Source organism: Cibotium barometz, chromosome 21 (genome assembly GCF_041138505.1).
Source record: "Cibotium barometz isolate CiBa-2024 chromosome 21, ASM4113850v1, whole genome shotgun sequence".
Taxonomy (NCBI): domain Eukaryota; kingdom Viridiplantae; phylum Streptophyta; class Polypodiopsida; order Cyatheales; family Cibotiaceae; genus Cibotium; species Cibotium barometz.
This window is the reverse complement of record NC_141066.1, coordinates 34,699,743-34,721,941: the sequence shown is the minus strand read 5'-3', so window position 1 is coordinate 34,721,941 and position 22,199 is coordinate 34,699,743. Positions and strand designations below refer to the sequence as shown.

Here is a 22,199-nt window from a genome sequence, read left to right as displayed (position 1 = left end):
AAGTTAAACAAATATCTTGACATTACCTTGAAACCAGTAATACAATCTTTCAGATCAACATATTTGCCAGGTGACCCTGTGAAGACCTCAGCCACGTGGAAGGGTTGACTCAAAAACCTGTGGATTTTCCTGGCCCGGGCAACTGTCAACTTATCATCTTCACTGAGTTCATCCATACCCAAAATAGCTATGATATCTTGAAGATTCTTGTAGCTTTGCAAAACCTTTTGCACTCCACGAGCACAATCATAATGTTCTTCACCCAAAATGCGAGGAGAAAGCATCCGAGATGTTGAATCCAGAGGATCCACAGCTGGATAGATACCAAGCTCAGAAATCTGCAAAGAGGTCACAAACATATCTAAAGAGTCGGACTAGCAGCAGAGTCCACAATGAAACTAAGAATCGACAGATCTACAAGACACCAGCTTTATAATATCTCTCAGACAACTTGAATCCAATGCTGTAAAACGTTGCATACCTGCCGAGACAGCACTGTCGTGGCATCAAGATGAGCAAAAGTAGTGGCTGGAGCAGGATCCGTCAGATCATCAGCTGGCACATAAATAGCCTGCACAGAAGTGATTGAACCCTTTTTGGTAGTAGTAATTCGTTCCTGTAAACCTCCCAGATCCGTTGCCAAAGTGGGCTGGTAACCCACAGCAGATGGAATTCTTCCCAAAAGCGCAGACACTTCAGAGTTTGCCTGCAGGTAAACAAAATGCAGGTTATTGTCTTTGTACAATGAGTCAGAAACCATTTAGCAGCTTCAATTACTGTAATAAACCTGAACCCAAGTACCTGAGTAAACCTGAAAATGTTGTCAATAAAAAGCAAAACATCTTGACCCTCTGCATCTCGAAAGTGCTCTGCAACAGTCAAACCAGTAAGACCCACTCTTGCACGAGCGCCTGGTGGCTCATTCATTTGTCCATATACAAGAGCACACTTGCTCTCTGCCTGCATCAAACATAGCATAAGCCATCAAAAGGCCAGATAGTTTAACAGACTGGCAAAGAAAATACAGCAATATCAACTTTACAAGACTCTGGTTCAGAGAACATGATGGCATCTCTACATATCTTGCTATTAGTGAAGTCAATTCAACCTATCCTCTAGCAGCTAGCCCAGTAGCTGAAATAGTTCCCAACCCACCTGTTTCTCTCCCAGCTTTATGACCCCACTTTCAATCATTTCTTTGTAAAGGTCATTGCCTTCTCGTGTCCGTTCTCCTACACCAGCAAACACAGAAAACCCACCTGCCAATCACCAAATAATCTTGCAATCAGCTCCTAGTCAGAAAAACAATAATAACTTACACTATGTTGAGTCCTCAAGATGCAAATCTTAAATGTAATCAAGCTGCAAACCATGGGCCTTTGCAATATTGTTGATCAGCTCCATAATAAGGACAGTCTTCCCCACTCCAGCACCTCCAAACAGTCCAATCTTTCCACCTCGTTGATAAGGAGCCAGAAGGTCAACAACCTACTAAAGACAAAACCTATCAGAAGACAACTCCCATCTTCCCATGGACAAACAATGCAATAAATGAGTGCTTCCATTGATTTTTGCTTGATAATAAATGGAAAAAATCTATCAACTGCACCTTGATTCCAGTCACCAAAATCTCCTGTTCTGTACCCTGGTCAATAAAAGCAGGAGCCTCACGATGGATCGGCAAAAAGTGCTCAGTTTCTGTCAATCACAAGGAAACTCTTCACAGCAGATAATTGTTTGACATCTGCACAACTTTGCTTGGTTTGAAGGCCCACATTTTTATCACAGAAAAAAGAGATTCTAAGTCAAAAAATAAAATTTCTGGTGTTTTGAAAGAAATTCATACTGATATCACCGCGCTCGTCAATTGGTTCTCCAATCACATTCATAATACGTCCCAGAGTAGCCCTGCCCACAGGGATCTGGCAGCAAATTGTATTAAGACATAGGGTAGCATAAACAAGAAACACAACGTATGTTTGTTTATAAGGAACTTTTTCCTCGCGTTGTGTCAATTCACTATGCATGTCCGGTCCATGCAGTTCGATGAAAATGAGGGATTCAACGGCAACTGAACAAGATACAGGTTATAAAAGTAGAAAGACATGGCCCATAAACTCAAAACAAAAAAGCTTGTTTTAAGCTTGTGCAACAGCCTCTCTATAAGAAAGACGTGCAAAACAAAAAAGCTTGTTTTAAGCTTGTCCACTCTTGGGAGCAGTAGCAGGACTAGAAAGGCCACAACAATCACATAAGCACAAAATCAAGTTTTTCCCTCACTTCCCACTGATCTTTAAAAGCCTTCTGTATACCACGATAAATCTTAGTAAGCTCACTTAAACAAAAGATTCATGAAAGTACAATGACGGAAAAAAAACACTGAAAATACTTTGCATTCTATCCAAGATTCCAATGGCCTGAAATAAGTATATATATAGGTGAATCCAAGAACATGCCCAAATTCACCTTTTAGGAACGTGCATGTTATATACTCGTGGCAGTCAGCCCACAAGACTATATAACTAGCATAGTATGGACTAGATACTACGACATCCCCACTAACGTCATCAATGCCCAATAGTGGGTGTAGAACTCTGTATCAAAATATGCTCTCTCTCTCTCTCTCTCTCTCTCTCTCTCTCTCACACAAATCCCTATATTCTAGGGACATGCGGATGCGTATCAGGCCTATAAACATGCGGATGCATGTATATATTATACCTGGGCATGTGTATGGATCATATGAGTGGATGCATATGAGTCCAAGGACATGGCAGGACATTTGTGGACTTTCGGGCGGTGCCCGTGTGGATTCCGGCCATGCACACATGGTGTGTTATGATGGCAGGCGGAATATTTTCAAGTACAAGAATGATGATAGGTGGTTCTCCAAGTTTACATGTGCACAATGCATAAATGATGCATGCCATAACTTTATTTTACTTTGTGTGACATTGTCTTGCTGCCTGGACAATGCTTGTTATTTTGGCTTGTGAAGCCCGAGGGACCAGGGACGCCCACGCACCTTGTGGACACGTGTGTGCACTCCTGTTTGGGCCTAAAACTGTGGGCTTATGGGTTTTGCAGGTGGTAAGTGCGTCCACACTCAATTTACAGCTTATTTCATTTACTACTAAAGTTTATTGGTTTGCAGGTCCATACTCATTAATAAGTGGCCGGACAACTTATAATGCGTTCGCATTTGGTTGGACCAAAATTAATGAAGTCCGGACAGCTTATGGCCATTTCCCATTTGGTTGGACCTAAACTTATACAAACAGGACAAATGGAGCACTATGGGCTGGACACCTACGTGGACACCTTATGGGGACACATGTCAACCAGTATGTGTACCCACCAGGCCCCTTAGGTGGCACTGGAAAAAGGCGCCTCCCTCAAGAGGCCTTTTGGGCTGTTTTATTCATCATTCAACACATTGGAGAGCTGGTTGGAGCTTTGGGAGTTGCTACAGGGCTGGATGCTTGCTTCCCGGACTCACACAAGCTTGGACAACGATCCCCACACTCTTCTAAAGGGCTGGTTGGTAAATTTCAGACCTATAATTTCTGGTTATTGCGAGTTTTGGGCTGGTTACAGGTGTCCAAAGTCAACTTGGACAGTACAGGACAGCTCTAGGGACCTCCACAGGGCTGTAGGACGCCTTACAGGTGGATTTCTCGCGATAGAAAGTTGCTGTTTTGGACTGGTTATTGCACAAAACAGGCCGGACAGCAATGGAATATGTGAGCATGGATGTGTCTCAAGGATTCCTGGTATAGCAGGTGCTTAGGGCAAGCATTGGGGACACTTGCTCGCGGAGAACACAGGTTTCTGGATCAGTTTCTCGCATGGAAACAGGGCCTAAAGATCCATTTACATCTTGTGCAGGGCGGAGTACCTGTGAGGATTGTGATACTCTTGTGCAGGGCGGATGTACCTGTGAAGAGGCTTGTGCAGGGCGGATGTACCTGTGTGTAGGGCGGATGTACCTACAGATTCTCTTGTTTGAAATGTATTCATTCATGATGTATTTGGAAGAATCAGGTGCAGGCTGGTGGTGAATCCCCAGGCACCCGTAATCTTGTACTTTGCAGACTCTTTTGGTAATATAACCTAAAGGGGGGGGGTCAGCCTATCATCGGCCCCTTTCTGTGGTGTACTGTCATTTTTCAGCTTTGTGGTTGTAATGCTCAAGTGTTAAGTGCTCAGAATCTTGTTCACATTTATACGATTCCAATACACGCGTCCGCCTCCCGTTACATTGGTATCAGAGCTCAGTTTTTCCCCTCATTGGAAAACGGTCTGAGGTTTGGAATCATAAGTGGTGACCTGATTTGAGTGTCATGGACAGCCACATTTCTGATAGTGTGGAGAACACACAGGACCGTAAATTTCATGGTACAAGGGATGCAAGAGATGCTGCAGGCAATGATGTCTATGGAGATGCAGGTACTCATGACACTATGCATTTTGATTTGGAATCTTTGAGGCGTCAAGTGCGACGCTATAGGGCTGAAACCGAAGAGCTTAGGTCATTGAAAAATGACCCGGATGTACAAAGGGTGTTGGCTGTGAAGGCAAAGGCTTCGGTCCATGAAGTCACTTTTGAAGCAATTGCAAAGGAAATGGATGTTGAGAAACCCCGAGAGCTTGCACTTGCATACCTAATGGTTAAGGGTGATGTATACACTGAAGCATATGGTAGTTTGGCTTTCAAGAAGCCACCCCTCATGGCTGCTGTGGTGATGCACATGATGCACAACAAGCAGAAAGAGCACAGCAAGTGCCAAATGCTGAAAGGACAAGAGTCCCTGGTGCTAGGCTTGATGCAGGTCAAGAGAAGAGTAAGGATGAGGGATCCTCTACTCATTCCCGCTTTGCTCCAAGAAGACATATCCGTTCTCGTGTTGAGCTTTCCACTCATTTGGAGAGTGTGGCTCAAGAGAGAACGAAGAGGGATCGTGAATCTTCATCGCGGCATCATCATCATGCAGATGAACAGGATGTACATAGGGATGCATATAGAAGGAAGAAGCCTCGAGAGTTCAAGTCCGGTGACAAGGATGTAAAGTTTGAAAACTTTCAGGGACGGATGGACTCTACCAAAGCACTTGCTTTCATTAGACAGTTTGAGATAGCTTTTTGCAATGAAGACTTTTCGGAAAAGTCTATGCTCAGGCATGTGGGAATGCATCTCAAGGATACGGCAAGTGATTGGTGGCTTGCAAAAATACTTGATGGAAGTGCTGCCCCAACTTGGTCTTCTTTCAAAATTCAGTTTTATGATCAATTCTTACCACCAAACTTTGCAAAGGATGTACGCAAGGAGTGGGATTGGCTGTCCCAAGATGAGGGAGAGTCCGTTGCTTCATACATTGCAAAGTTTTGGAAAGTCCTTCTCAAGGTTACTCCCTTCATGAAGATTGGAGAGGACGAGAAGAAGAGAAAGTTTGAATCGGGGCTCCATCACATCATCCAACAAAGCTTGGGAGTGTACCCAAATAAGACCATACAAGAGCTTATACACTCAGCCATGATTGCGGAGAACTTGCACATAAAAGCACCCACAAATAAGCAAATTGCAGGTCAAAACAAGAGCAAATTCAGGGCTAGTTATGACCAGAAAAAGGGTGGACAGCCACCTAAGAATGCTCCCAAAGATGGCCGAGATGCAAAGGATGACTCCGAAAAGAAGCCGGGGGGTAAACGCCACAATTTTGGGCTCTCAAAACAGCAATTGGAAGAGTACAGGAAGGCTGGAAAATGCTTTAAGTGTGGCAGTAAAGATCATATATATCCTAAATGCCCACAGAATCTTAAGAATGTTGAGCCTAATGTGGAAAAGCCTCTTGTAAATGTTGTACCCGATGTGCAGGGTAATACAGGGCATGAGCCCAAGAGTAGAGTCATATGCAAGGCTTGGGGCAAATTGAAGGATCAGCCCGCTTTGTTTCTTTTTGATGATGCTTCCACAGATAACTTTATATCCGTACAGATGGCTGCCGCCATAGGTCTCAATGTGGAAGACATGGGAATGCAAATGACTGCAGATGCCGCCTTTGAGGGCAAACAGGTTGATGTAACTCCGGTCATTGGTAAGCTCCGTGTACATATACAGGACTACCTCGACCATGAGAGCTTTTTAGTGGCTCCTCTTACAGGTTGTGATGTTTTGTTGGGGATGCCCTGGCATCACCGTTTAGAACCTATTAAGGCTTACAAAGAGAAGAAAATCAGCTTTGTACATAGAGGCCGTGAGCACTCTATAGATGCTGGTCCTACTGGAAGTACCATACCTCTTGTAAGCCATGTACAAATTAGTAAGGCAATAAAGAAATCAGCTTGTTCTTACTTGGTTTTTGTACGTGATACCATTGAACATTCTAGTGTTGATGTTAGTACATTAGATCAAGACAAGCTTAACTTTTTGAATGAGTTCAAAGATTGTTTTGCGAATGCTTTGCCAGCAAGGTTGCCACCCGAGAGGCCGGAAGATCATTGCATAGATCTAATTCCCGGTAGCTCTCCACCTAATAGGCCACCATACAGGGTGAGTGCTAGTCAACAAGAAGAGATTATGGCACAGGTGAATGAACTTTTGGAAAAGGGTTTGATTCGGCCTAGTTCCTCGCCATATTGCTCGCCGGTACTTCTTGTTCAAAAGAAGGATGGTACTTACAGGATGTGTGTTGATTACCGTGCCCTCAATAAGATAACCATCAAGAATCGGTTTCCCATTCCGCGTATTGATGACATCTTGGACAAGCTTGAAGGTTCGGCATGTTTCAGCCGAATAGACCTCAAGAGTGGGTATCATCAAGTGAGAGTGGCACCTCAAGATGTACACAAGACTGCATTTAGGACAGCCTTTGGTCTTTATGAGTTTTTGGTGGTGCCTTTTGGCCTTACAAATGCACCCGCTACCTTCAACAGGATGATGGACAAGGTGTTCAAAAAGCATAGAAAGTTCACAGGTATATTCTTTGATGACATTATTGTATTCTCAAAGAATGAAGCCCAACATTGTGAGCACCTGGCTATTGTGTTTAAAGAGCTTAAAGAAAATCAGCTCTACATAAATGCAAAAAAGAGTGAATTCTTCCTCCCAGTGATTCACTATCTTGGTCACATTGTATCAAAGGATGGTGTACGCATGGATCCCGCAAAGATACAAGCCATGCAAGAATGGCCAGAGCTGAAATCAGTCCATGAAGTGAGGAGCTTTCTTGGTTTATGTGCTTACTACAGGAGGTTCGTCAAGCATTTTGCTTTCATTGCCGCTCCATTACATGAGTTAACGAAGAAGAAAGCAATCTTTAAATGGACACAAGAAGAGAAAGATGCCTTTCAAAAGTTGAAGAGTGCAATCATCTCGGGACCGGTACTCATTATTCCGGATTTGCACAAATCTTTTGTGGTGGAATGTGATGCATGTGGGGACTGCATAGGGGCTGTTTTGAACCAAGAAGGACATGCCATTGCCTATGAGAGCAGACGCTTGCAACATGCAAAGCTTCACTTACAGGTTTATGAGAAGGAGTTGTTGGCTGTAATTCATGCCCTTACTATTTGGAAACACTATCTTTTAGGGGCTGATTTTATGGTCAAAACTGATCATCAAAGTTTGAGATACTTTTTGACTCAAAGTAAACTCTCAGAGAAGCATATGAGATGGGCAAATTTCCTCTCAATGTTTCATTTTCAGATTTTACACACTCCACAAAAAAAGAATGTGGTGGCAGATGCCTTATCTAGACGACCACAGGTTCATGCTATTACAGTTGCATACCATGAGGACTTATCGGATATGCGTAATACTTATCATATGGATGAGGATTTTGCACATGTATGGGCTGATTTGCAAGAGGGTATCGCTGTCCCATCTTATGTCATAAGAGATGGATATCTCATGATGCAAAATCGTATGTGTGTGGTAAAGAACCTTCGCCATAAGGTTATGGATGAGTGCCATGCTCCTCCATATGCAGGTCATAGAGGCATTTTGGCCACAGCACAAGCTTTGGAGAGGTATTTCTTTTGGCCACATATTCGCAAGGATATTGAAGCATATGTACGTGAATGTATGGTATGTCAAAAGGTCAAGTTTGACTGACATAAAGCACCTGGATTGCTTCAGCCTTTGCCTATACCAAATGAACCATGGGAAAGCATTGCTATGGATTTCATTATGGATTTGCCAAGGACGCCACAGGGAAATGATGCTATTTGGACCATTATTGACAGGTTTAGCAAGCAGGCACATTTCATTCCCGTGCGCAAGACAATAAAGCCAAATCATATGGCTAGGATGTTTTTGGCATAGATATTCAAACACCATGGCATGCCTAAATCTATTGTGGGGGATAGAGATCCTAGAACCACAAGCTTATTTTGGCGCGCATTGTTTGACAATATGGGTACAAAGCTGAACTTCTCATCAGCTTACCATCCACAGACAGATGGCCAAAGTGAAATAGCAAATTCAGCCGTCCTCGACTTGCTGAAATCTTATGTATCCGACTGCAAATCGGATTGGGAGAAGTATTTACCACTTGTGGAGTTTGCCTACAACAATACGGTACATACTTCTACGGGCAAGGCGCCTTTTGAGATTATCTATGGCAAGGTGGTACTACCACCCATCCTTCATACAAAGGATGAGATTTTTGCAGCAGATGAGTACGTCAGAGACTTGGATACTGCATTTGCACAGGTACGGACAGCCATAGAGAGGTCTCAAACCAAGAATAAAAAGGCAGCTGATAAGCATAGAAGGGATGTACAATTCAAACAAGGTGATTGGGTCTTGCTGAAATTTGAAAAGGCACGCCTTCGGAAGAGGCCAGGAAAAGAGGAAAAGTACCCTAAACTTTCCAACAGGTACTATGGACCTTTTCAGATCTTGGAGAAGATCAATGATGTTGCATTTTGGCTTGTACTCCCTGATCATTGGAACATGCATAATGCTTTTCATGTGAGCCTATTGAGGCCTTATGTGGGACCGACACCGTTTGAGCCGGTTTTGGAAGACCCACCTGAGGTGGATGAGCTGGAAGAGATTCTTCAACCTGAACAGATTGTTTTTCACAAGGAACGAAAGCTTGCGGGAGGCAAACTTGTTCGTAGGTACCTTGTGAAGTTCAAGAATTATTCAGCTTTGGATGCGAAATGGATGGATGAGGCCTACTTCGATGTAACGCGCGGAAGCTCTGGGTAGTCTTCTTTCAGCCCTAAACACTCTTGAAGACCTCCTGATGCAAAAACGCACCATGATGCAAAAACGCAGGTAGAGAGAGAGTAGAGAGAGAGAGTGAGAAGTGCTGGAATTTCAGTATATACTATGTACAAAAAAGGTACAATTCTGTACAGCACTTGGCTGCCCTCTTAAAAAGGTAATAAACCCTAATTCTGGCCCCCTACGGGACCTCTAAGTGACCCACACCCCTAGTGGGTGGAATGAATCCAACATTGAGCAAAGGTGCCTTTATATAGGCCTTGGAGCTTGTGGAAGACTGGCCGACTGCTGGTCGGCCAGCTCTTGACTCATAAAATCATTAAAATGCATTAAATGCTCTATTAAATTCAGCCGACTGGTCCTTCTTGATGCGCTTGCTGCCTACACCTTGCTGACGTCAGCCAACAGCTACTCTGGCAACCTGCATCCTCCTTCTTGCAGCCGACAGTCCCTTTGATCCATGCTTGGCTCCAAGTTCTGCTCCAAATCTTGCTCCATGTCCAACTTCTACTGGTTCCTAGTCTTTATCTGCTTGCCTCTTCTGGATCTAGCCCTAGAAATGTCCATGGCATCTGTGATGCACATGACATCCCCCTCTGCTAAACTTGATGACGGGAATCCAACCTGCTCTTGGATGACTGTCATCATCCCAATCCTGTTCCGAAGTCCCTCTGTCATCATCCATCCCTGGCAAACCTTTTTCTCTGAAACTCCGTTCTGTTCTCCAAACCACTCTGTCTCTGATGAAGATCTATGCATCTGGTCTTCCTCTAGTCCACAATCCATTCCTGCCCTGACTCTGAACACCGTCTTGGTCTTCGTTCCTGGAACTGAGTCTGGCACTCTCACATCACCCTTGGAGGATCAACCTCCCTTGGGACCGTTCCCTTAGAACCCATCTGGCTCACGGAACTGCCATCCCCATCTGGCACTGTGGAACACCACCAACAAACCTCCTGGGAGTTCTTCCCGATCTGTGTTCCCGCCTTGGGCTTCGAATCCGTGTACTTTCCTGTACCTTGGACCTGTACACCATCATATGGGACTGAATCAGTGATTAGCTTGGCTGAGCCTGATGCTCTGATACCAATGTAACGCGCGGAAGCTCTGGGTAGTCTTCTTTCAGCCCTAAACACTCTTGAAGACCTCCTGATGCAAAAACGCACCATGATGCAAAAACGCAAGTAGAGAGAGAGTAGAGAGAGAGAGTGAGAAGTGCTGGAATTTCAGTATATACTATGTACAAAAAAGGTACAATTCTGTACAGCACTTGGCTGCCCTCTTAAAAAGGTAATAAACCCTAATTCTGGCCCCCTACGGGACCTCTAAGTGACCCACACCCCTAGTGGGTGGAATGAATCCAACATTGAGCAAAGGTGCCTTTATATAGGCCTTGGAGCTTGTGGAAGACTGGCCGACTGCTGGTCGGCCAGCTCTTGACTCATAAAATCATTAAAATGCATTAAATGCTCTATTAAATTCAGCCGACTGGTCCTTCTTGATGCGCTTGCTGCCTACACCTTGCTGACGTCAGCCAACAGCTACTCTGGCAACCTGCATCCTCCTTCTTGCAGCCGACAGTCCCTTTGATCCATGCTTGGCTCCAAGTTCTGCTCCAAATCTTGCTCCATGTCCAACTTCTACTGGTTCCTAGTCTTTATCTGCTTGCCTCTTCTGGATCTAGCCCTAGAAATGTCCATGGCATCTGTGATGCACATGACATTCGAGGATTACCCAGATCTTTTGAAGGCCTATCTGGAGGCTTTTCAGTTGCGGTCAACTGATTAGAAGCCGGGGGATGTCACAAATCCCTATATTCTAGGGACATGCGGATGCGTGTCAGGCCTATAAACATGCGGATGCATGTATATATTATACCTGGGCATGTGTATGGATCATATGAGTGGATGCATATGAGTCCAAGGACATGGTAGGACATTTGTGGACTTTCGAGCGGTGCCCGTGTGGATTCCGGCCATGCACACATGGTGTGTTATGATGGCAGGCGGAATATTTTCAAGTACAAGAATGATGATAGGTGGTTCTCCAAGTTTACATGTGCACAATGCATAAATGATGCATGCCATAACTTTATTTTACTTTGTGTGACATTGTCTTGCTGCCTGGACAATGCTTGTTATTTTGGCTTGTGAAGCCCGAGGGACCAGGGACGCCCACGCACCTTGTGGACACGTGTGTGCACTCCTGTTTGGGCCTAAAACTGTGGGCTTATGGGTTTTGCAGGTGGTAAGTGCGTCCACACTCAATTTACAGCTTATTTCATTTACTACTAAAGTTTATTGGTTTGCAGGTCCATACTCATTAATAAGTGGCCGGACAACTTATAATGCGTTCGCATTTGGTTGGACCAAAATTAATGAAGTCCGGACAGCTTATGGCCATTTCCCATTTGGTTGGACCTAAACTTATACAAACAGGACAAATGGAGCACTATGGGCTGGACACCTACGTGGACACCTTATGGGGACACATGTCAACCAGTATGTGTACCCACCAGGCCCCTTAGGTGGCACTGGAAAAAGGCGCCTCCCTCAAGAGGCCTTTTGGGCTGTTTTATTCATCATTCAACACATTGGAGAGCTGGTTGGAGCTTTGGGAGTTGCTACAGGGCTGGATGCTTGCTTCCCGGACTCACACAAGCTTGGACAACGATCCCCACACTCTTCTAAAGGGCTGGTTGGTAAATTTCAGACCTGTAATTTCTGGTTATTGCGAGTTTTGGGCTGGTTACAGGTGTCCAAAGTCAACTTGGACAGTACAAGACAGCTCTAGGGACCTCCACAGGGCTGTAGGACCCCTTATTTACAGGTGGATTTCTCTCGATAGAAAGTTGCTGTTTTGGACTAGTTATTGCACAAAACAGGCCGGACAGCAATGGAATATGTGAGCATGGATGTGTCTCAAGGATTCCTGGTATAGCAGGTGCTTAGGGCAAGCATTGGGGACACTTGCTCGCGGAGAACACAGGTTTCTGGATCAGTTTCTCGCGTGGAAACAGGGCCTAAAGATCCATTTACATCTTGTGCAGAGCGGAGTACCTGTGAGGATTGTGATACTCTTGTGCAGGGCGGATGTACCTGTGAAGAGGCTTGTGCAAGGCGGATGTACCTGTGTGTAGGGCGGATGTACCTACAGATTCTCTTGTTTGAAATGTATTCATTCATGATGTATTTGGAAGAATCAGGTGCAGGCTAGTGGTGAATCCCCAAGCACCCGTAATCTTGTACTTTGCAGACTCTTTTGGTAATATAACCTAAAGGGGGGGGGTCAGCCTATCATCGGCCCCTTTATGTGGTGTACTGTCATTTTTCAGCTTTGTGGTTGTAATGCTCAAGTGTTAAGTGCTCAGAATCTTGTTCACATTTATACGATTCCAATACACGCGTCCGCCTCCCGTTACACTCTCACACACACACACACATAAGAGCATATATTCACACAAAGCCCTTCGTACTAAGTTTCTGTCAAACCTCCGGAGATGCAGGGCAGACTCAGCCATAATGAAGCCTAGCACTAAGGGAAGTAGCGGATAGAAAGAATTAGTAAGTGCTTACTTCACTCAACTTCAATGGCCTAAAATAAGTGCTTAACTTCACTCAACTTAATTACTTTAGTAAAAATTCCTTCTATTATTTTTTCTGTGAATACAAAACATTTTCCACAGAAAACAAATCATCTCTTGGCTGTTGGAAGCAATACACATGGTCACGTGGAGACTTCTGGGCATAAAAGACTTATGCCAATAGGGAAGCGTTAAAACCTCTAGCCATGAATCCTAGAATGACTTAAGGCCCTCGTGCAAAAGCACATTTCACATCAAAAGTGTAGGCTATCCAGCAAAAAAAGAAAGCAACAAGTTCCATTGAGCCCTCAAGCTAAAGTAGGGCCTTAACTGACTAGAAGTTCTGCATGAGGACCTTTCTCTGATGAAACAGCATGCTTTACATGGAGGCCTCGGGCTACTTCAGCTATCCATGATAAAATTTAACTCTGATACAAGGGTTGCATAAGCAACTAAAACCACATCACAGTAGCATGGTCGTGATAGTGACTTCCACCCCAAAAGAACAAGGAAGCATTCCCATGTGGGGTCGCGCAGAGGGTAACATTGCAAAGCGTTGCTACAATGGGGTATCAAACAGGGAAGCACTGCCCCTGAAAACAATACACGTTGGATGAAACCCTAGAGATACACTAGCAAAGCATTGCCACCCCTGATAAAGATTTAGTCTAACAAAAGCTTTGCATAAAACTCTCAGGCCACTCTGGGGAAGCATGATCATGCTGAAGACTTTCCCTAAACAAACCGGAAACCATTGCCATGATGGAGTTTTGCCCTTACATAACAGGAAGCATTGCCATAATCTAGGCATAATAAATCAAGGAAACAGTACCATGAAGGAAATTCCCCTAACAAAACAGGAAATCAATGTTATGATGTGTTCTTCCCTAACAAATCAGAGAAGCAATGTCGTCTTGCCCCTGAGAAAACAGCAGGCTGTGCACGAAATCCTAAGGCTACGTTGGAAACATTGATAAAGAAGAAGCTTTGCATGAGCATGGTTGTGCTGAGTACGGTCCTTCACTAGACAAACTGTCGTGATGGAACAAAACACGTTAGCTCCCCACGGAGGGTCTCCCCCTAACAAATCAGAGATGCAATGCCATGAAAAAGGTCTTGTACTACCAAAACGCCATGAAGGCGGGCTTGCCCTTACAATGCACACCTTACGTAAAACCACAGGACTGCATTAGGAAAGCATTGCCATCCATGATGTCGTTTTACCGTTGCATGAAAACCCTAGCGACATTATGGAGGCATACCGTGATGGGGGCACCAGTATTGAGCACTTTCTGGCCACGGACGAGACCATCGGTGGAGTCCATGGCGATGGTGCGGACTGTGTTCTCTCCCAGGTGCTGTGCCACTTCGAGGACCAGTCTGATGTTGTGATCCTGGACTTCAAGAGATGTGAGGATGGGGGGTAGGCCGGATTCGAACTTGACATCGACCACGGCACCGATCACCTGGGCGATGGAACCAATGCTGCCTGCGCCCGTGAATTCATCGAAAGAGTTTGAAGACCCCTCTGCAGGGGCCGCAGCCACTGCAGCAGAGGCCTCTGCAGCGAAATGCCGAAACCCTAAGGCACCCATGGATGGGGACATGGCAGGAGGGCGTAGGCCCCCACAGACGACTGGGTGAGATGAAGCGCAGAAACGCCTTGTGAAGCGAACTGGTGCTGAAGATCGCGCTCCATGGCGCACGAGAGATGTGAGCAGACGTCGGGTAGCCATGGGAAAGCTTCTTCTAAACTGTGACTATGGCGAATGCCCTGTTAAAGAAGATGGGAAACCTATTTCACGTAACATTTTCCGAAGCACATTTTTTCGAATCATCCTTTACATTTTAAGCTCAAGCCAACATTATACTAGACTAAACTATCTCTTGTTGTATATTCCAACAAATTATCTTTGTTGTATTAATTAAATGCTATTGACGTGGCATTTAATTCCTATAACTGCCACGTCCTTGTAACGAGTCCGCTCGTTAATCAAGGTCGCGATATGCAGTTAGTGCGTCGAGCACGCACGCGGGCTTGATGTGCCACATGCCGCGATACGAAGTTCAAGGCATGGTCGAGCTTGCATTGAGTTGTGGTCGTGACCATGACTCGAGAGATGTTGACGGTCTCGTGGTGCGGGACATCAAGTGGCCGAGACAAGGGGGCTGGCCACAAAGGTGTGCTTCACAAAGAGAGTGTAGAGCATTAGTTATAATAAGCTGCCCTAGTCCATGGGAAGAACAAGGGCCAAGGACGTGGACAAGGCCGCTCGATCCATTGAGAGAAGGATGGCTTGGACATTGGAGAGGGCCCCCGTTTGGAGTGAAAGGGCTCCCTTCCATGTGCAATCAGATGGCCAAAGGTTGCAACCCTTGGCTAGCCTCGTGAGAGGCGATGTGGGCACGCTGAAGGGGCACGCACAAGAGCTAGATGGCGGAGGCTCTATGGTCAATGGCCACCATGGCCAGCAATGGCGGGTGTTGAGAGCACCTGTGCCTTGAGCACGTAAGGTAGGCCTTGCGCCTGGGCTACCAGCGAAGCACATGGGGACTAAGGCCATTAGAGCGTTGGTCGCCTACGCATCACAAGGAGGAGGCCAAGCCCTTGCACTTGAAGTAGCCGGGCTAGTCGCTTGTTGCAGACTGGAGCCGGGTGCGCCTAGCAATGGTGAAGTTGGCGAGGGCCCGTAGCCAGTGCACCACAAGTGGGTTGGTAGGTCACATAGCCATACGCCTATGGTTGGCTGGGCTGAAGTGCTCAAGGCTAAGAGCCTAACGGTTGCATTCGTGCACATCGTTTGGAGCCGACGCGTGCACAAGGAGACCCCTTTCCTCCATGTAAAGTGGAGGCGCCTCTATATGTAGGAGGCCACCATGATCGAGCACGAGGGACTGCTCATGGCTGGACAGGTTGGAAGGAGGCCATGCGCTAGCGTGTACACCTTGGTGGTAGTGCTGGAGCGCTTGGAGCTCTATACAATGGTTCGCAATAGTACGGAGGAAACTCGTGAGCACCAAGCAGACGATGGGAGTGCGCAAGGTGTACTCTATGAAGATAGCTTACACATGCCTTCTCATGCGCTAGGCATTCTCATAGAGGAGGAGTTCGAGTGTGCCTAAGAAAAGGAGTGGCACATGAGAGCGACTCATAAGTACACCATAGTGTACACATGGAAGATTAACTGCAGTTCTTCATCGATGGACAACGAAGATTAACTGCGGTTCTTCATCGATGGACAACGAAGAATTATGAAGGTATAAGTACTCATTGATAATTGTATAAAATGTATTCTAATAAGAAGATCTATTATCTACTTGGTGTACACATCTCATGTCTATGATGACAGATTGTCTTTAGTGGTTGTTCTTGGTTGTCTGAAGTAATTGATCATTGCTATGGATGACATCAATGTGTGGTAGTACTTCTGAATGTAAAAAGGAATCGTACTCTATGTCATAGCAGCTCATGTGTGGACTCTGTTGTGTTCAATATGTCATATGCTTAGAAGGAAATAGTGTGTTATGGCTCACCCTAACCCTCCTTGAAACACCCCAAAAGAGATTACCTGGTGAACCGCAACTGTCGTGGGGATCTTTCCAATGGCCGAACTCGTAACCCTCGAGGTCTTCAAGCTCTACAACTCCTTGAGAAGCAATTCCACCACGTCTCTCGTGAGCATTGTCATACCGTCGCATTGCACTATGGATCCTCGTCTCTCCTTGCACCTCACTTCACTCACACACAGTCACTAGCATGCATTAGGGAGAGAGATTAGCAAGAGCAATACTCAATTGCACAATGGGAGAGTATGTTGTATTATGAGAGAAATTCACTTATATACATGGCTATAAGTGTTCACACTCAGAACACCTCATAGCATGCTCATCTTCTAGCATGTTGTCATCTAAACGTATTGCTTCTTTGCAACATTGATTGAATGTTTTTGGATTAGATACAATGTTCAAGTTGTGTAAGCTATTATTCTTCAAGCCCATCATGAAACATCTCCTCAATTGAACATCATTTTATTTTTCCCATAACTCACGTGAGTCCAAGAGTTTTATCCGAAGGATAAAATCTCTAATGGATTCATTAGGTTGACGCTCAATTGAATAGAGTTCTATTACTGCACTCCATCGATCACCTTGTCTAGAAAAGCCATGTATAAAGGCTGATTTCAAGGCTTTGAAGTTGGTCTTGATCGTCGGCATCAATGCAATAAACCATCGACTAGCTTTTCCCTCTAAGCATAAGTTCAACGCATGTACCTTAGTGGGGTAGTTGGGATTTCCAAAGGCTTCACATCTCTATTCAAATATTTGAATGAATTGAACAGGGTGTGTTGTTCCGTCGTATTTGCCCATAATTTTGGAAATTTGAACGACCGTATTTCTGTATGAATCATTGAGGCCGTTTGTGAGTGCTCTTGTTGAAAAAGACTCAGTGAGTCCTTGGGCCACCCCCCTTCCTAGACTAGTCAGTATGTGCATATGCAATTAGACTTTTAGATATACATGCATATAATGCTTAGATTTGTGATTTAAGGAGGAGTTTAGATCATTAAAATAAATAGTTCATGCTAGGCTTATTTGATTAGGATTTTTTTGAATTAAGTACGTTGGGGCTTTCAAAGTAAAAAATTCATTTCTTTTAAAGTTAAAATTAGGCTTTCAAATGTTATGAGATGTGGTCTATGTTATTTGATTTGGTAAGATAGAGGAGTCTTATTTCTTATGTTGATGATCATGGTAGTTCAAAATCTTGGTTCCTAAGATGAGTAGCATGGATACCTAAGTGGATATTCCTATTAGGAAGTTCTTAAAAAGAAGACTTATATCGGAATATCCCAAAAAAAAAAACAATCCAATATGTATGTGACTCCCAACTTTGGGATTAGATGACTTTAAGGAACCAAACTTAGACATGAGCACGTAGTTCTAGAACATAGATATAAGGTCTTTAGATCTTATGTCTTCAAGGATGACTTTAAGGAACCAAACTTAGACATGAGCATATAATTCTTGAACATAGACATAAGGTCTTTAGATCTACGTAAGACTTGTTCTTCAAATTTAAATAAAGAGTTTTTATTGGGGGTATGCATGTCTTCAAAGGAACCTAAGGATATAAGAAAGAAATCCTAGTTGAATATTACATTAAAGACTTGTCCCGGGGATGGAGCCACAATTAAATCTAAGATGTGGAAAAAATCAAGAAAGGAATGTGTGTATGGATTATATTCCATTCTTTTTATGCAGGAATGATTTGGATTCTGGATAGGGTTGGCCTTCTTTTCGAGGGAAGGACTTTAGTCTTCGTGTGTGGGATGGTCACCCTAGAATACCTTTAACTTATCCACAGATGGAATCATGAGGGGTAGAGGGGCCGCGACACTAGCTAACCATGATGAGGTCTTGTGATGCAGACTATATAACGGCGACTCCTGGAGGAGTCTAAAAGTGGCATATTCAAAAATCCTAGGGAATCATTCGGGTATTGGATCCTCCGAAGATGAATTTGGCGATGGGCAACCAATTGATGACACACTTTTGTTTTAGAGAAATGAACCTCGGTGTGAGAACTTATAGAAATTGTAATTGGAAGATTGAAATTGTTTGTCTCAGTTTCTACTATAGAAATGGAAATAAATGGGAAAAAAAAGAATTAAATCCATCCCAAGGGATGGAGTGGCTGGGTGGTGGATGGATCTTGGGGTTCTCAAGTAAGGATGGATCTAGGCTCGAGTCTCCTCCCTCGTTTTCCCAACGAAAGTAGCCAATTTTTTTTAACTTCGCCTAATACCAATTGTTAGAGTGGAGACGAAGGTAGCAACACATACACACACACATAGATGCATCAATCAAGTAGAGATAGAGAGAAGTACAACAATCAAAGTAGATTGATGAGACTGAGTGAACTACAAATAAAGTGACATGATAAGGTCATTTCCACACCTCATAAGAACGTGTGTACACATGCTTGGGGAAAAAAACCTCCTCAAGAGGGAAAAAGTGCCCTAGCCCATTATTAGCCTATGTCCACACATCACTATCATATAAATGGCTACACTATTTCTAGGTAGATTTAGGAGCTTCAAAACAAGGTGTATGCAAGGCCATAGAGTGGCCATTGATGCCAAATGTTATCCCTATGGTTGGGCTAATGTGCATCATTCAAGGGGAGCTAGAAACACATCTAAAAGAAACCTATAATATGACAGAAGTTGGGATCTATGCATGGTCATGGTGGATCAAAGAATAAAGGCACACTCATGATTGAATAATGGAATTAATGTAGAAGTAAAATCATAAGCAGCACAAAGTAGGCTTGCAAGATAGTAATAGACTCAAATACACATACCTTTCACTACATTCTCCAAGTACAAAGCATTCCTCCACCAACATCTCCCATCTTGACCTTGATTCTAAATTTGATCAATTATTGTCATCACAAGAGGTTACCCATGTGCTTCTACATGACTCATCCACCATTGGATAAATTACGTGACACTTGCTTAAGGTTGGTGAGGCTTGGGGCACATGCATCAACATTGCCCACCAGATATTTGTCAATTTCCTGGTTGATGCATGTCCTCATCACATGCACCTCCGTCATCTTCTTCTTCTTCTTCTTCTTCTTCTTCTTCTTCTCTCTCTCTCTCTCTCTCTCTCTCTCTCTCTCTCTCTCTCCACCGTGCACATAGAGTAAGGCAGGCAAATACTAGCAAGAGGGGTGGGATGGATGGATAGGATTCGTTAATCTATTCGTCACACGAGGAGCTCACCCTTAAGAAATCCCCCATATCACCTATGGAGGGTACTAAAAAATAGGCATGCATAGATGGTTTTCGGGAATATTCATATCATTTTCTCTATGTATACATTCTTTCAAATACACTGGCAACTAATAAATATGACACCTCTTGTAAATGTAAAATTGTGAATGGCCTAATTAAAAATAGGTATCATGTTGAACTTAAGTGATATCGTACTCTTTTTCCCTATGCACCCTCGGGTGTCTATTGCAGATGAAATTGGATTGATCGCTTGACCCACAACGTCTTTCTTTCCATTGCATGACTGTATGAGGAGGGCACGATCATCTGTCGTGCACATGCTCTCTCTCTCTCTCTCTCTCTCTCTCTCTCTCTCTCTCTCTCTCTCTCTCTCTCTCTCTCTCTCTCTCTCTAAAGGAGAGAATAAAGAGTGAAAGAGTGTGTGTGTGTGTGTGTCTTTGTCTCTCTCTCTCTCTCTCTCTCTCTCTCTCTCTCTCTCTCTCTCTCTCTCTCTCTCTCTCTCTCTCTCTCTCTCTCTCTTTGTCTCTCCCCATATTGGTGAGGCTGTGGAGGGGTATGGTTACTGACGTCAGCAAGCTATACAATTCTTAAGCTGCTTATTAGTGTCTAAATTCCACACAGTTTAGTCTAATATGCACCCGAAATACTTTTTTGGTTTGCATTAATTAATTAGCATCGTGTGTAATATTAATGTCAAAATTTGCACTATAAGAATGTAAAATAATAAGTTTCTTATTTTAGCAACAAAATCAAGAACAATCTACACATGTTATCTAGCGAGATTCTTGGCAAGCTTGATCTACACGTGTTGTGGTGGGTTCTCTCTCTCGGTATGGTCTCTACAACAATCAAGCTGTCTATGCATTAGCATACTCTCTCTCTCTCTCTCTCTCTCTCTCTCTCTCTCTCTCTCTCTCTCTCTCTCTCTCGGTATGGTCTCTACAACAATCAGGCTGTCTATGCATTAGCATAGCTCTCTCTCTCTCTCTCTCTCTCTCTCTCTCTCTCTCTCTCTCTCTCTCTCGGTATGGTCTCTACAACAATCAGGCTGTCTATGCATTAGCATAGCTCTCTCTCTCTCTCTCTCGCCAATAACTCTAAAAAGATGCAGGGGAGAAGAGAGCTTGAGTTCTTGCAAGCACACACACACTCACACACTCACACAAACCCTAGAAGATAACACACAAGGTGAGAGGCTGAAAATTCTTCTTCTTCTTCACACAACAAAAGAGGTCTACAAAGAAGATAAAGTGACTCTCACACATAATAGAGTATATACAAGTGGTCCATAATGTGAACATGCTAAGTGGAGCGGGTAGGTGTGGACTAGTCGATGTAGTCCAGCTATAGAATCTATGGCAAAAATATGTCGGTGCTAGCTACCAAACTGGCCAGCGATGTAAATGTCGAATGGTCATGCAGTGCCTCGTGAGTGTCAGCTCATGTTGAGCTTGACATCTAAACACTCCCCCTCAAGCTCAACTCTAGGTGAACTCCAAGCATATCTCGAAATCTATGGAGCTTCTCAATTCCCAATGCCTTCGTGAAGATGTCAGCAACTTGATCTTGTGTGTGCTGACGTAGGCCAAGTCGATGTCGCCTGCCAAGACTCTCTCCCCGATGAAGTGGTAATGTACCTCAATGTGTGTCGTTCCACGCATGGAAAATTGGGTTCCTGGCCAACTGTATACTACTAAGATTGTCACAATATATAACAACCTTTCTCTCCACATGCAACCCAAAATCAACAAGTAGATTGCGTAACCAAGCTACCTCACACGCCGTAGCTCCTCTGTACTCTGCCTCCGTGATCGACAAGGCAATTGTGGGCTACTTCTTGCTGCTCCATGTAACAACAACACTCCCCAATGAAAACATAAATCCACTAGTAGATCTCATGTCTAAGGTACTACCTGCCCAATCTGCACTTGTGTACCCATATAACTCCAATGTACACCTGCTGCATAAAACAATGCATAATCAACAGTGGCCCTCAAATGCCTAAGTGTGTGTCACACACTGTCAAGATGTGGTTTGTGCGCGGAACCTGCATAATCTGGCTCTCTAAGCCAACAATGTAACTTAAATCTGGCCTGTTGATCGTGACATAGATCAAACTCCCCACAATCTTCCTGTACATGGTGGGATCCTCCGACACATAACATGCATGCGTGCTAAGCTTGCCATTCTGATCTAATGGCACTGAGATTGACTTACAATCAGCCATCCCATACTTGCACAACATGTCCAATACATACTGTTTATGTGGTGACAGCCAAATACCATGAGGTGTGCGAATGAGCTCAATTCCCAAAAAGTAGCGCAGATCTCCTAAATCCTTCATCTTCCTTTGAAGAAGACTTTTCACATGCTCAATCTCATCCAAGTTGTTACCCCTAGCAATAAGATCATCTACATAGATGGTGATGATCACAATACCCTTATCATTCTTGTGCGCACATACAAAGAGTGATCTGCATCTGCCATATGAAAACCAATACTGACAAGACACTCAGCAATCTTGGCATGCCATGCTCGTGGAGCTTTCTTTAGCCCATATAAGGCCTTACAAAGCTTACAT

The 22,199-nt window shown here is 44.1% G+C and overlaps 1 protein-coding gene across 1 annotated transcript in view; it reads right to left on the bottom strand.

Annotated features, from left to right (window-relative positions):
• Positions 1-14,685, bottom strand: part of LOC147627121 (ATP synthase subunit beta, mitochondrial-like) — a 33,241-nt gene extending 18,556 nt beyond the window's left edge. The window contains exons 1-8 of the mRNA XM_086815711.1: positions 14,081-14,685; positions 1,847-1,922; positions 1,610-1,698; positions 1,371-1,488; positions 1,156-1,259; positions 802-960; positions 482-706; positions 27-338 (exon numbers count right to left, since the gene is read on the bottom strand). Coding sequence (XP_086671837.1) covers positions 27-338; positions 482-706; positions 802-960; positions 1,156-1,259; positions 1,371-1,488; positions 1,610-1,698; positions 1,847-1,922; positions 14,081-14,554 — 1,557 coding nt within the window. The 5' untranslated portion in view covers positions 14,555-14,685. The remainder of the gene's footprint in view (positions 1-26; positions 339-481; positions 707-801; positions 961-1,155; positions 1,260-1,370; positions 1,489-1,609; positions 1,699-1,846; positions 1,923-14,080) is intronic.
• Positions 14,686-22,199: the final 7,514 nt, after the last annotated feature.